Source organism: Periophthalmus magnuspinnatus, chromosome 14 (assembly GCF_009829125.3).
Source record: "Periophthalmus magnuspinnatus isolate fPerMag1 chromosome 14, fPerMag1.2.pri, whole genome shotgun sequence".
Classification (NCBI taxonomy): Eukaryota; Metazoa; Chordata; class Actinopteri; order Gobiiformes; family Gobiidae; genus Periophthalmus; species Periophthalmus magnuspinnatus.
In genome coordinates, this window is record NC_047139.1 from 21,018,862 (window position 1) to 21,034,639 (window position 15,778).

General features: G+C 36.3%; 1 protein-coding gene across 1 annotated transcript; it reads right to left on the reverse strand.

Annotated features, from left to right (window-relative positions):
• Positions 1-1,913: 1,913 nt before the first annotated feature.
• On the reverse strand, positions 1,914-14,945 carry LOC117381580 (vasodilator-stimulated phosphoprotein-like). The gene is made up of 13 exons (XM_033978562.2): positions 14,791-14,945; positions 13,321-13,492; positions 10,519-10,699; positions 9,460-9,502; positions 8,782-9,118; positions 6,595-6,689; positions 6,471-6,519; positions 5,797-5,839; positions 5,112-5,142; positions 4,399-4,467; positions 3,369-3,438; positions 3,213-3,270; positions 1,914-2,772 (listed from the first exon to the last, which is right to left on the reverse strand). The coding sequence occupies exons 1-13, from the start codon at positions 14,793-14,795 to the stop codon at positions 2,729-2,731; spliced, it is 1,197 nt and encodes a 398-aa protein (XP_033834453.1). The 5' UTR covers positions 14,796-14,945; the 3' UTR covers positions 1,914-2,728.
• Between the last annotated feature and the right edge of the window lie 833 nt (positions 14,946-15,778).

Here is a 15,778-nt window from a genome sequence, read left to right on the forward strand (position 1 = left end):
ACAAATTTGTATCAAAATCACTATGTTTGAAGCTTCATTAGATCTGAAAATCTGCGCAAAATACTTTTACTTTTTACTGTTAAAATATTAAACTGGTACTTTAATGCTTTTACTTAAGTAGATTTTTTCATGTGGTACTTTTACTTGAGTGTTTTTTGATCCAGTAAAATTGAGTACTTCCATCATGGGTTGTTGTGGCATAGGCAGTGTTGGGAAGTAACTATAATACATGTACCGAAAATACATATTCTGATCCTAATTTTGAGTACCTCTATTGGGGGTGAGTGTGATTTTTTCCTTCTCTAATTAGACATAAATTAATGCAGAACCAACAGTGCAACAAAAATAAAGTTGTTTGTAATTCTATGTCATGTTTTCTATAATATCACGCAACTCAGTGTAGAAGTATTCCAAATACTCAGAATACAGTACTCTGTTTCACCCCTGTAACAGAATACAGTACAAAACACATTTTAACTCAGTATAGGCCTGTCATGATAATACATTGTGAAATTCAATATATCGCTGAAGTAAATACAGACGATAAATGATAATACTGAAACTCATTTATGCCGCTGACACAACAACCCAAGAGTAGTTTTAAACCATAAAAACTATTCTAAATCTCCAATATTGTTAAAAAAACATGAGCTACAATAAATAAATAGCAGAATGAAACACTTAGTACTTAGTTTGCATATGTACTGAGTCATATAAGTTATTCATTCAACCTTTTACGCCTTAAATCTTATCATAAAGCCAAAAATAACCAAAAAAAAAAAATCCCAGTATTGCAAAGAAGAAGCACACATGATAAACACTGACCCCAAAAATATAGTTCCAGTTTTTATATAATCTGAACAATAAGTGGATATAGTGATTGTCGTGACAGGACTAAATCGTGTTCTGTAACTAAATACATTTAAAAGTGTTGTACTGGGCATAGGACATCATAATATAAATAACATCAAGTAAATCAATAACATTTTATATAGATTTTAGTTTTTATATTCATGAGAATGGATGGATGGACTTTCTCATTCAAAATATATAGGTCTGTTTTAATGAAGGTACAATATGCTTTACATTATCAATTAAAAACCCAACTGAAGTATGGTAAAAGTATTGAAGTACCCATTTAAAAAAGTACTTAAAAGAGTAAAAAGTAAAGGTATGTCATGCAGATTTTGAGGTCTTATAAAGCTTAAAATGTAATGAATTTGATAAAGATTTGTGCTGAATTTTGCTCGACAGAAACAACTGAATACATTTTTTTTTAGCTGTTTTTATTTGTATATTTTTATTTGCTCAAATTATGAACATGTTAAACATAAACCCTCAGCTTTTTCAGCAGGTCTCAAACTATAATAAAAAATACTTTTACTTTTCAGTCCAGTTAAAAAATGTAGTGGAATAGAAAGTAAAAATACCTCTTTTCAAATGTAGTGAAGTAAAAAGTATCCACTTTAAAATGTACTTAAGTACAGATATCTAACATTTCTACTTAAGTGCAGTACTTCTTTTACTTTGTTCAGCTAATTGTGACATCCAGCCCAGCATCTTCCAGTGGATCGTGGATCTTTCAGTCATAGAAATGGAGCTTCTGAGTGTTTTTTCATCTCTGGAATTATGTTTGGGTCTTGTCTATTTTCTCTCATGTTCAAGATGGATTTCTCCAGACAATAACGGCTTATCTGTGTGTACCAACACAGAGGGGAGTGGACAAGAGGGACAAAGAGGTCTGTTGTCCCGGGCCCCAGGGTTTTAAGGGCCCAGAATTGACCTTCATCCTGTTAATATACATTAGAGGGGGGCCCATGTGAAGCCTTTTTCCCCGGGCCCTGAAATTTGTGCTGATGGGCCTGTGAAGTCTACTAATGAATGAATAGAAATAAAACATAACCAACAGATTTGAAAATGTGGGTTTTATTTCATTTGAGGTCAAAATAGAGAATTGTTACAAATATGCCCCTTTGTGTTAGCAAATGCCCTGTAGCATAAATACATTAGGTAATAATAATAATCAACAAAATACAAATTCAAAACATGGCCCCATACACGTCCTCGAACAGCTTAAAGGGCCCATATTACACTATTTTCTTATCTATGTTATAATGTTTCCTCATCACAAACAGACCTGTATATTTAGACTGAGTTCAGCTCTCTGTTCCACCTTGTGATGTCATGTGGTAATACAGGAAGTGCTCCATTGTGTTTTTAAACTCCATACACCTTCACTAGAATTATTTTGATAATTTCAGCTCTGGAATTGCTAATCTCTACTAAACAAAAGGTAAAAGGAGCTGTTAACTTGAAAACTACAACTTCATGACATCACAAGGTGAACAACCTTTAAATGCATTTGACTGGATCATAAAATTTGCCTGGTAACATGTGAGCCAAACGGTCTCGTACCTGTGTGTGTAATTCTAAGGACAGTGAGAATAAAGTATAAAAGTTGTAAGCTAAAAAAAAAAAAAAATTTGGATATATTTATTTCTTGTATCATTTCAAAAGTACAGTACAGAAACACTTGACTCTCTTGATATTGTTCAGGTTACAGGTCAATTCAAATATAAATAAAAAAATTGCTGAATGTTTAACTCATATAACTGACATAAATTATGAGACATTAGCATGTTTTTTTGTTGAAAATGACACATAAAAATCTCCATAAATCTATGTAAAAAAAAACATACAAAATAAAACTTGAGTGAAAATGGTCAGATCACACAATGTTCTGTGTCTCTATCTGAAGCTGCTGAGTCAAAGCTGAAAAACAAATGAGTAAATGAACGTTAGCATTATTCCAATAGGCTAGCTAAAGGTCACTTTTATCACAATCGCAAAACATAAAATAAACAACCTATTAAAATTCAAATTAATTAAGATAAACACTACCTGATTATTTTTAAATGTAGAATACATCAGTTTGCGGTGCTGTTTTAACATTTATTATGCCTCAAAATTAGCATTAGCGTTAGCATTGAGACACAAACATGTCTCTTTCTAAAGGCAGAAGTGTCCTCTGGTGAAGTATTTATTTTATATGTGTAGTTTTAACTTGTTGTCACTGCCTGGTCTTTAAATATTTATTCATTTTAGCCTGACTCGGTAAAACCCTCATAGAGATACAACTGGACAGGAAGTACTAATTGGACAGGAAGTAGTGACGCTAACAGTGAGGTTGCCGGGGCTGTATGTGATTATACCTGTTATTATCTCCTCCTTGACTTTGTGCAGTTCCTTCTTCACTTCATCAAGAATCTCCTGTTCGCACAAAAAGAGGAAATGATTCACAATGTTAAGGTATGAATGAATATAACCAACCTATTTATTTTATTTTTTAATAACGTTATTTAACAAACCTGTTTTAGTCTATCTAAATCCAGCCCAGTGCTTCCAGAATCTTCAGAGTTCCTCTTTGTCATCTTCAACCTTAAACAGCGAATAAACAAATTAGGTGGGTTAAAACTTTATGAGACAGCGGGACATGAGCATACTTTGTTCATTCATGTGTTTCAACTTCCTGTTTATAGGTGACATTTTGGGGACTTCACCGCTCGGTGAAGAATATTTTGTTTTGAATTGTTAATTGTCGAAAACTGTGCTCATTTTTATCATTAGCATAGTATCATAATCGAAAATATAACCTGTCATTTCTCATTACACAACATTTCTGGTGGGTCGTCTGCCACCTGCTTATCTCCACGGTGACTGCTTTCCCTGGAATGTTCCTCAGTACAGCATTAAGCCTATCTATTTTGTATTTAATCAAGTGCAGGTGTTCATGATGCATTGTAAAATACATACATTCTTTGCGTGAGCTGGGTCACCTCTCCACAGACACAACCTGTAACCTGACCTATTGGCATCACCTTCTTGTTTCCATGGAGATACACAAGTTTATTGCAATATAGTGGAACATTATAAGCTGAGCAGTAACATCTCCATGGATACAAAAATATAATTTGAGGTCAGGTTTTTCCTGTGCTTACAAAAAAAGAGCAAACCGTACCAATTTTGACCAGCAGGTGTCATACAAAATGTGTAAAACTTGACCCAACAGAATAAAAGCTCTAATTTCTTCACATCTGCTGTCAATTACATTTTCACTGAATCAGGAAATTAATACAAAATATTTCTACAGCTGAGTAACAGGTAGCTAAACCAACAAAACAGAAGTACAGCAGATAACAGTACTTCTCTCTTTCCAATAAAGGCACTCAAATGTCAAAGTGTTAGCAGACTCATATATAAACCAGAAGTGAACGCAGTACTCAACGCAGTACTCGACGCAGTACTCATCAGACTCATCAGGCCAGCTTTACGTGACAGGAACAGCAGGAAGCGCAGCAGTCTGTGTGAAGTAGTCGTAGAAGTACTGTGAAGTTTTACCTGGACAGAGGAGTAGTAGATGGAGACGAGGTGGTCGGACTCGCATCTCTGTTGGCCGAGGGTTTGGGCCTGGAAATATTGAAGTGTTGTCATTATTGCAGTTTATTTTTGACTTCAGATGACCAAAGTGCTTCACATAAAAGTCGACAAATAAAGAGGACCCATAGAGCGCACACATTTAAACACAATCATTGGCAACACTGGAAAACTGTGAAGTTGGAAATCCACATCAAGACAACCATTGTAGTATATCTAACAATCTAATAAATTGTAGTTTATCTGTTTATGTGTTTTTTTATTGACTTTTATGTGAAGCACTTTGGTCACCTGAAGTTGTTTTAAATGCACTATATAAATAAACTTGAATTGAATTGAATGAGTATAAACATAAAGCTGCAGTAAGACGAAAAGCAAAGAGTTACAATATTACCAAAATATCATAACATTACGAGGGTCAGAGCACGATCTGTTTTTTTATTTATTACCATATCAAACCCTAATTACATCATATTTTATTGCTCTTTTTCCGGGTATCGTATTATCTGTATCAGTGCCGCGAATCCACCATGACAGATTAAACCCAGTAGTGTATATTTGACTTTGACTTTTATGTGAAGCACTTTGGTCAGCTGAAGTTGTTTTAAATAGTATATAAATAAACTTGCATTAAATTGAATGTAATAGTGTATGAAAGGTTCCAGTGTTGATCTTACCTGGGCATAGTGGCAGCTTTGTCCCTGCCTTCTGTAATCAGAGGGAGGAAGTACTCAGTTACTCATTACTCGTTACATTTACTTTAGTAACTTTTTGAAAAACGTGACCTTGTACGAGTAGTTTTTGGACACGATACTTTCACTCCTACTTGAATAATATATTTTAACAGTCCTCTTCAGAACTTGAGTAAAGTTTTGGTTTATTTTCCCACTTTGAGTAAGACTAAAAGTGTCTGGGTAATATTAAATGAACCGAACATCTGTGTTTCTTGCAGCGCTCCTTCAGATATGGTTGATTTTTGTTTAATTTTTGTGTCTATCCATTGAAAATACCAGATCTGTGCATTATTTCATGTTTAGTGCTTCAAATTAAGTTCAAATTATAAAGAAGATATTTGATCCAGACACAATTACTCTTTTGTAGTACTTTTTATTCTGTCTTCTGCAGTTTTAAAGTACTTCAGTAGCTCTTTTGGTTACTCTTCCGCCTCTGTCTGTATCATATATAATAGTTCTATTGAAAGAAGGACAGGCCAAACGTGAATCATAAACAACCCGGCTCAGATTAGCATACGTACTCTTTGATACAGAAAGCATAGCACTATTTTGACGCGTGTTGATTTCCTGTGTGAGCTTGATCTAGTGTCTGTGGTAATGAACTGAAAGTGCCCAGTGCAAAGTGTACCTTCTGCTCCTGAGAACATTTTGGGCGCTGACTCATTATTGTCCTTAATTAAACAAAAGAAAACAAATATCAAATGGGTTAGCAAAATACTCAAAAAACTTGCATCAAAATGTTTTCAGTGTTTTAAAGGTGTACTGTGTAACTTTTCTGGTGGTCATATGCCGCAAGCTTGTCTCCATGGAGATGTTAGTGTTGCAGTTTTGCCTTAACGTGATCTATCTCCATATTACGCTATTTTCTGATCAATGTTAAAATGTTTCTCTATTACAAACAGACCTGGAGTTGCGTTCTAAAGGTAAAAGGTAAAACTACCACTTTGTGACATCACAAGGTGGAACAGAGCATTCTGAGCTGTGGAGATGTAAACAGACTAATAATAGAGTTACTCAAACATGTGTGAATGAAACAAAACACAACTCCAGGTATGTTTTTGAGGAGGTAAGAGCATTATAATGTGTCTTAAAGCTCACAAGAGTCAGTTTTGTGTAATATGGGACAATTTCATGGCGTTCAAGTTATCTATAATTACAATGTAGTGGGACCCCCATCAGAAAAGTAAAGTTCCATAGTGCACCTTTAACTGAACACAAAATTAATTCCAGTTATTATAAAACTGTACACAGAAAGATATAACATATTACAGTTATTTAAATTCATTTTGTTTCAGATCTTACATTTTGCGGTTCTTCCTTTTTCGGTGTTGGGTTATTTGAAGCCTTCCTCCTACAATATGAACACACGACAATAATAACACAACTATACGGTGTATGGTAATGGTATAATTAGTTCATGATTTACCTTCTGGCTAGAATGGCACTCATCTCTCCCATTAGGTCACCGCCGCCTCCTCCTCCACCAGAAGAGGGCGCCGGTTTGGGTGGGGCTGCATCATCCTAGGAAATAAAATAAAATATGATCACATGTATGGGAAGAAGTAGTGGAAAAAGTAGTTTTTAAGGTATGCAACAATAGACACTGCGACAAGAACTTCCACCAGACAGAAAACCACTTCCTTTGCAGCAGACTTAATACTGACAGGGCCCATTTGCATCTCTATATGTGTGAGCGCATTTTCACACAACCAGACCACAAGTAGTAAAGAGGTCAAGATAATTGAATCCTTATACATATAGAGCACTACATTTGTGATGCATGGGCACCTTTTGCTTACGGAGTTCAACTTAGGTTTTTCTATAGAACTGTCTATTCATAAATGTTGACTAAAATAAGCTTATCGGTGAGCACCATAGTTCCCCATGAAACTGTAACCAAAATGACTCACACGTTAGTAAGTGCATAGTCTGAGCAGGGGCAGATCATAGACTGTTTAAAAAAGTGGATTAAGTAAGTGCGACGTCACCCATAGTGTTCAGATCCAGTTAAATGAAGCTTGTTGAGGCTAGAGTCGTTATAGCAGAGAATTTGGGGCCGAGTTTCCTATTTGGAGTTCTTCTCTTAGCAACATTGTCAATCAAACCTGGTGCTATCACTAGCAGGAGCGACCTCAGGGAATGATTTGTCTTTTATTAAAGTTCATATCTTGATTTAAGGGCACAATAGCGGAATAGAAATAGCACAATTATGTAGAGTGGGTTAATACAAACATTTTAAGACAAATATGAGGTGATAATTACACCCATGATCTCTTTGTGGCAGCTAGCAGGTTAGCTATGTACATTTATCTATATCTTTGGGGCAGACACATTTATGTTAAACAAAGGGAATTCTATAGGCACTAGAGTAGACAGATATTTTGGTGAAAAAGTGGAGGAATTTGGCAACACTTCTGTTCATCAATTCATCACATTACCAATATGATTTGACCGTATAGTTTACTACGTTATACTTTATTTTTTGTTTCAGACACAAAGCACGCTAGCTAGCTCACTGTGTCTCAAAGCTAACAGCTACTTTTATTAAAATCAGAAAACATTACATAAACAAGCTATTAAAATTCAAATTCATTAAAATAAAGACTACCCAATTATTTTTGTATGCAGAATACTTCAGTTTGTGGTGTTGTTTTAATATTTATTATGCCTCAAAATTAGCATTAGCATTAGCATTAGTATTGAGACACAAACGTGTTCATTTTATATGTGTAATGTTTAACATGTTGTCAGTGACATTCACCCACAGCTCTCTGTCCACTGACTGTACTTTAAATATTTATACATTTTAATGTGACTCAAAAAAACTCATAGAGATACAATTGAACAGGAAGTAGTGACGCTAAAAGTGAGGTTGCCAGGAGCTACTCTACACAGAGCATATTAAAAAAAATTGCCACAATATAACTTCCTTTATTGCATTATTGAGTTGTGACTTCAGTAAAACAGTGTATTAGTGTTGCCCATAATAATGTCATTAGACCCTAGAGACTATTGTAATGTTATAGTTATGTTATTGTAATGTTATAGTTATGTTATTGTAATGTTATAGTTATGTTATTGTAATGTTATACTTATGTTATTGTAATGTTATAGTTATGTTATTGTAATGTTATAGTTGTGTTATTGTAATGTTATAGTTATGTTATTGTAATGTTATTGTAATGTTATACTTATGTTATTGTAATGTTATAGTTGTGTTATTGTAATGTTATAGTTATGTTATTGTAATGTTATTGTTATGTTATTGTAATGTTATAGTTATGTTATTGTAATGTTATAGTTATGTTATTGTAATGTTATAGTTATGTTATTGTAATGTTATACTTATGTTATTGTAATGTTATACTTATGTTATTGTAATGTTATACTTATGTTATTGTAATGTTATACTTATGTTATTGTAATGTTATACTTATGTTATTGTAATGTTATACTTATGTTATTGTAATGTTATGGTTATGTTATTGTAATGTTATACTTATGTTATTGTAATGTTATACTTATGTTATTGTAATGTTATACTTATGTTATTGTAATGTTATGTCAGTATTTGTTCATTCCCAAATCTTTGAATACATAAACACAAACTTACCTTTGGAGCAGATTTGCGGAGTTTTGCCCCTGCCAAAGCTGCAGCCAGGTCACTCGACCCCCCACCACCTCCACCTCCTGCAGCAGGAGGAGGAGGGGGAGGAGGGGGTGGAGGTGGCCCTCCTCCACCAGAGGCAGGAGGGGGCGGCGTGGGTACCCCTGACGGAGTGGGGTCTGAGGAAGGAGGGATGGGAACGGCAGGAGAGCCGGGGGCAGGAGGAGGAGCAGGAGGAGCAGGAGGGGCAGGGGGAGCTGGTGGAGCAGCAGGTGCAGGTGGGGGAGCGGAGGCCTGTCTCTCTCGGGCTGCTCGCTCTTGCTCCTGTCTCTGCTGTTCTAATCTAAACATTAACAGCACTGGTTAATCTCACGCAGGAAACAGGCCAATAACCAGCTTCAATTAAAGGGAAGTTGACAACACGTCTCGACTGATCTGGACCACAGAGAACCACAGGGCTGTTATAGCGCTCCAAAAGGGGCAGGGAGCACTATTAACATGGGCCATGCTAATGTAATGGTCCAGCTGTGTCCAGAACTGAAAATAATCTTCAGTTTTGCATTGTGCATGTTTTAGATTCAGAACTGAAGCACAGCTAACATTTAGCAGAGCATAAATACTGAGCTTACTGTTTCCATAGAGCAGATGTACAGAACATATGTATGTATTTAGAAGTACATGTACCGTCTCTGATGCTCCAGCTCCTGGGCAGAAGGTCCATTTTGAACTGGGGATAAAAAAGATATTTGTTATTCAATGTTCCTTTGGTAACACTTCAGTTTGGGTCCACACATTAGTCACTAGTGCTAACTGCTGTGTTGGAGTTTACTCAAGCACTTTCTCTACAGTAGTTTGTATTTATAAAATGCTTATTAATGCTAAACATTATAGTGTACAAAAGCATCTATTACTAATAATGCTAATGAACACTACCTTAATGGGAAGAAAATCTTCCATGAATACTTGTTGAAAATAGCCATAGATGAAAATAAAAACATATACTACTACAGTAACAAAACAATAGGTAGTAAACTATTGTAAGTACTGTAATAAATACTAAAAGAAATGTGATTCAGCACTATTATGGTAACTGCAACACATACAGATTATCCAGAATACTGCAGCTCGTCTGGGACAAGAACTAAGAGACGAGACACCCCTATTTCATTTCAGGTGCAATTCAAAATGTTATTGTGTTTAAATGTGTGCACTCTATGGGTCCTCCTTATTTGATGGAGTTACTGCAGCTCTATACTCCACCCAGAGCCCTAACTAGGCTGAAACCCCATCTCTTCTCCCTGGCATTTAATACTAGCTAGACAGGATATCTTGGTGTTTTATTGTTGTTTTTTTTGCTATTTGTATATTTGTTTTTTGACTTTTATGTGAAGCACTTTTGTCAGCAGAAGTGGTTTTAAATGTGCTATAGAAATAAACTTGAATTGAATTTTACTATTAGTGTCTCTTTTGTGGGCCTGCTTCAGAATAAAAATAGGTAACTTGTTTTTTGCAGACTGTATGTTATTGTGAGCTCTTGTGTCTCATTAATGTATTCTATTTTTATGGGCCTGGCTTTTTATGTACCACACATCACTGACAGCAGCATGTGTGAATATCCCAAGACAAATGTTCCACTCCGTTGCATGAAAGTTAATCTTGAATCTTACTTTACGTTCCCTAGCCTAAACTGTACTTGTTCCTTTTCTCCCAAAAACAAAAGGCTCCAGATGAGAGTGTGTGTACCTGGAGGGGCGGGGCCACTGAGAGCGTCCAGAGCATATGTCATGGCTTTAGAGAAGGTGGCTCCGTCCTCTTTGCTGCTGAAGTTCAGACCCCAGACCTGCTTCGGGTCTCTCCACTGGTGGAAGTTTGGGGTGGCCTGGTTGTACTTCATACCCTTTATGATTGGACAGTTTATCACCACCTGGAAAGATTAAACACAAAAGAATGCAGTGTTTATTACAACTTGTTATACTTATACCTGTGGTGTCACAAATACATAGTGTGTCCCTTCTCTTTAAAACAAACTGATAATGTCAATAATGGTTTTCTTATGATGAGCCACTAGAACAGACATGCCCAAACTGTGGCCCTCAAGCTTCCAGGTGAATTGTCCTATATTACCTTAAACAGTACTTTTACTGTACATTTCTGAAAATCTACTTTAACAAGCCCATATCTAATATTTAAATTGTCTCATTGAGGATGTAAGAATGAATAAAGGTCTAGTGGTTCAGTCTAACTTGTAATAATACCACAGATTTGAAGTATTCACTGTATTGGTGACCAGTTTATGGCCCTCAATCGACCCTCAGCTTTGTCTGTGTTTTAATATGTGGCCCTTGATGAGGAAAGTTTGGACACTCCTGCTCTGGAAAGAAGTCGTCTGGTGTGAGACTGGAGCAGCTTGTCAGTATCTAGTATCACCAATAAACAATGAAATATCCTTTAGGGACTTACTACTACTACTACTACTACTACTACTACTACTACTACTACTACTACTACTACTACTACTACTACTACTACTACTACTACTACTACTACTACTACTACTACTACTACTACTACTACTACTACTACTACTACTACACCTACAGCCAATACTCTTACTACTATTACTACGTCCACTACCACTAATACTATTATCACTACTGCTACTACTACTAGTCTAGTACTGCTACCGGTGGTGGAACATACCAAAGTAAAAGTAGTAAAGTACTGTACTTAAGCATACATTTTGGTTATCTGTACTTTGAGTTGAGGGTTTATTTTTAACATGTTCATAATTTGAGCAAACAAAAATATACAAATAAAAACAGCTAAAAAAAATTCAGCTAAAATCTTTATCAAAATCACTCCATTTGAAGCTTTATTAGACCTCAAAATCTGCGAGAAATAAGTTTAGTTTTTACTCTTTTAGTATATTTTAAAACAGGTACTTTAATACTTTTACTTAAATAGATTTTTTCATGTGATACTTTTACTTTTACTTGAGTATTTGTTTGCTCTGGTATCTGTACTTTTACTTAAGTAACAAAACTGTTTAATAGACTCCATACACAATAATAAATGATATGAGTATCTCTTGTTTAGGAAAAAAACAACACTATATACTCAAGTGTGGGTCAAACTGCAGACCCTCTGGTTAGTGGGTATGTACCTAACCCACTGCGTCACCCCTGTATGTGTGAAAGTTCTTTGGTTTTAGTCAGACGTCTATACTGAGCATGAGTGGGAGAAATCGCGGAGGTTGCCAGTTCTACTTTTGAAGTGAAAAGAGGAAGTTGTGCAGGACTTTACCACACAACAACATTTCAAAAAGTGGGGAACGTGCCGTGAGTCAGATTGGACAGTATATATGGCAACACTGGTGACATACTGTAGACGTGGACAGGGGCGGTGGACAGGGGCGGTGGACAGGGGTGGTGGACAGGGGTGGTGCCTAAGTTCTTCAATGGGGGAACTCACTTAGTCCTGGTTTAGTTCAGATTTTTGTCTTGGTTAAGTCCTGGGTTAGTCCTGGTTTAACACTGGTGTAGTCCTGGTTTAGTCCTGGTCTAGTCCTGGTTTAGCCCTGATTTAGTCCGGGGTTTAGTCCTGGTTTAGTCCCGGCCTCCTGCTGGTGCCCAGAGTCAGGACTAAACATGGGGAATTAGCATTTTTAAATGCATATTTAGTAAAAGTAGTAATTTATGTAAACCTTTTAGAGCATATATAATGGTGTTTCCTCATCATTAGCTTACTCAAAGTTGCATTTCAATTGATTCATGCACGTTTGCGTAATCCTGTAGTCCGTTTTTACCTACACCCATCTCCGCCTACTGCTCTGTACTGACTTCTGACGATGCAAAAAGTTAAAACTCCAGCTCATACATGTACAATAAAAAATGTTGCATAGGCGTTTTCAAAAATAAAAACATATAAATGAAATCTGCTGATTGCTGCTTTAAAACAAAGGTGGCCATCAGGAAGTCATCGGACCTGTTCCTATTATTAATGTGGTGGTTTATAGTTAAAAAGATGTAAAATAACGATCTATGTATTTTATCTATGTGTTACAGTTTAAAGGTCCTATGTTACACAAAATGGACTCTTGTGAGCTTTAAACCATGTTATAATGTTGTCAAAAACATAACTGGAGTTGTGTTTTGTTTCATCCACACTTGTTTGAGTAACTCTTTATTATTAACTCTGTCTACATCTCCAAAGCTCAAAATGCTCAGTTTCACCTTGTGACGTCATGAAGCAGTAGTTTTCAAGCTAACAGCTCCTTTTACCAAATTCTGGACCCTAGGCTGAAATTATCCAAATGATTCTAGTGAAGTTGTATGGAGTTTAAAAACACAGTGGAGCACTTCCTGTATTACCACATGACATCACAAGGTGGAACAGAGTGTTTTCTGTTTGAGAGAAAAGCCTAAATGTGCAGGGTTTGTGTGTTAAACATGTGTGAATGAAAGGAAACAGTATTATAACATGGCTTAAAGTGTCAAATTTGCGTAATACAGGACCTTTACTGATTTCTTTTTGCCCGTGGGATACCTGCTGGTCGGCCTGGAGCTTACGTCCCACCACTCTGAAGGTGTGGGTTGAGGGGTTGTGGTAGATGTGAACCCGACTCAGAGCAGGAGAGTCCGAGCCAGAGGGAACCCAGCGCTTACTGCTGTCGTCGTAAAGCATCACTGTGGCCCGCACCTGGCATATGCTCGACTCACTGCGAGAGGAGGAGAGAGGGATAGAGAGAGGGAAAGAAAGAACAGGCAGGAGAGAGGGATAGAAAGAACGTTTAACAACATTATAACAGACTTATGACTTAAAGCTCACGAGAGTCTGATGATAAAATTATTCACCAATGGAACAACAGATTTTTTTCCTTTATTTCAAGCAACATACATTTTTGTTGTTGTTATTTTCCAATTAAAGTTAAACTACATCTTTTTCTTGTTTTAAGCACAAAAACACTTCTATAACTTGTAATCAAACCTTCTCAAATCAGGATACATATTCACTTAGATATTATTTTCTATAAACCTCTTCTTTGGCCTGTCCTACACTCTGATATTCCCACCTCATAACCTCTTTGTTTTTGTCATTTTGTTGCGCAGCACTTAAGAAACTGTCCTGTTTCACTGAGCTCAGACCAAACTGCTGATGCCGCAACTGAAATATATACAAGTGCCTCATTCAGATTCTAGGTCATAAAAACTGAAATGATGTCGTTTTCAATTGAACAAAAATATAATGTTAATAAGATAAGTGAAGTGCTTGAATGAAGTACTATTAATCTTAATTTCAATATATTTTGTCAGATCCTCTCAGGCTTTAACACAGTTTAAGACCAAAGCCTGAAAACCCACCTCTTCTCCCTGGCATTTAATACTAGCTAGACAGGATATCTTTGTGTTTTATTGCTTTTTTCCTATGTATTGTGTTATATATGTGTTTTTTTTGTTGACTTTTATGTGAAGCTTGTGGTAGTTTTAAATGTGCTGTAGGAATATAATTGAATTGTATTAAATAGTCTTGTTTTGCTCAATCAAACTAGAAAATCCAGATCTTTGACACAACACTTTATGCAGTCAAAATATGCAAATTTATATATGAATCAAGATACATTCTGTGCAGTTTAGTTCCACATTCTGTGACCACGGGGCGCTGTATTACTGTATAACATCTGTACAGGCCTGTGTAATGACCTGACATACAGTTTGAACAGAGTCTTCTTTGGGAACAGCTCAATTGTCTGTGAAATCTCCACTTCCTCCCTCCTTTTGTCACCAATATTTCCTGTGTGTGTTAGCACGGGTCACAGTTTCACCTGTCGATATCGTTGGATTTATATAAATATTTTAAATTATGACATTCATACATTACTCCCATTCATAAACACATTTGCTTCAGTCATGATTTCACATTTGAACTCAACAAATCTGCCATATAATATCATGCATAGCTATTACACACACTGAAACTGAACTTAAGTAAAAAACAAAATAGTAAAATCCAGCTTACCCCATGTTTGTAGTTTACTCAGTCTTCCTCTTAGCGTAGCTGTTGTGTTGCTCGGGTCCAGGTCTCGTTTGTTAGATTTCAGTTGATGTTCATGGCTGCGTATAGACCTGTGACATATTGAGCAGTAGTGCACTTCTGCCTTTACACCCTTGTTTCCTAGACACTTTCTGTGTTCACACTTCCTGTTCTCGTCAGCTCCTCACCAATCTCTCTCATCGTAGCACGGCTCTGATTTCTGCACAACAGCATACTGCAGCGTTTTTAGACAGATATAACCTACATTTTATATTTTTCTGTTTTATTTTTTCACAATTTGGTTTGGTGGATAAGAGAATGTAGAGAGAGTGTATGCAAATGTGCAGGAACCACCCAAGCACATTCTGAAAAGTTACTATTTATTTTTAACCTGAGCATAAAGGAAGCCAGTTTGAGTTGAAACGTAAACCGCAGTGATACCATGTCTCGTAGAAGAAAAGGGAAGTTATATGCAGGAAGATTGGGCTCAAAACACATAAACACATACTGTAAGTGATTTATTACTTCACAATATTCACCCATTCACGTTATTGGCAAAGTGGGTGTGGATACTTTCACATTAACCCCTCCTAACCAGTCAGAAACATGCAAAATACAGAAGACTTTATGGTTTTGTGTTTCTTGTGGCAGCTGTGAAGAAGTTCCTCTTGAATATGTTGGTAATTATCACCTTCTAGAGTCTATTTTTATAACATCACATGCAAAGAAAAATGACAGGAGGCTCACACTTTGTAAATGGTAAATATATAGCTTTTTAACACTTCCAGTTACTTCAACTTCAAGTGCTTCACATCAAGGAACTACTCTCCCATTCATACACCAGAGTACACAGACACTGGGGGTGAGGGGGGGTTAAGTGTGTTGCTCTAGGGCACAATGACAGTATTCATTTGTGGGAGCTGGAATCGTACCGTCAACCTGTGGGTTAGTGGATTTGGCCGGCTCAAAAAAT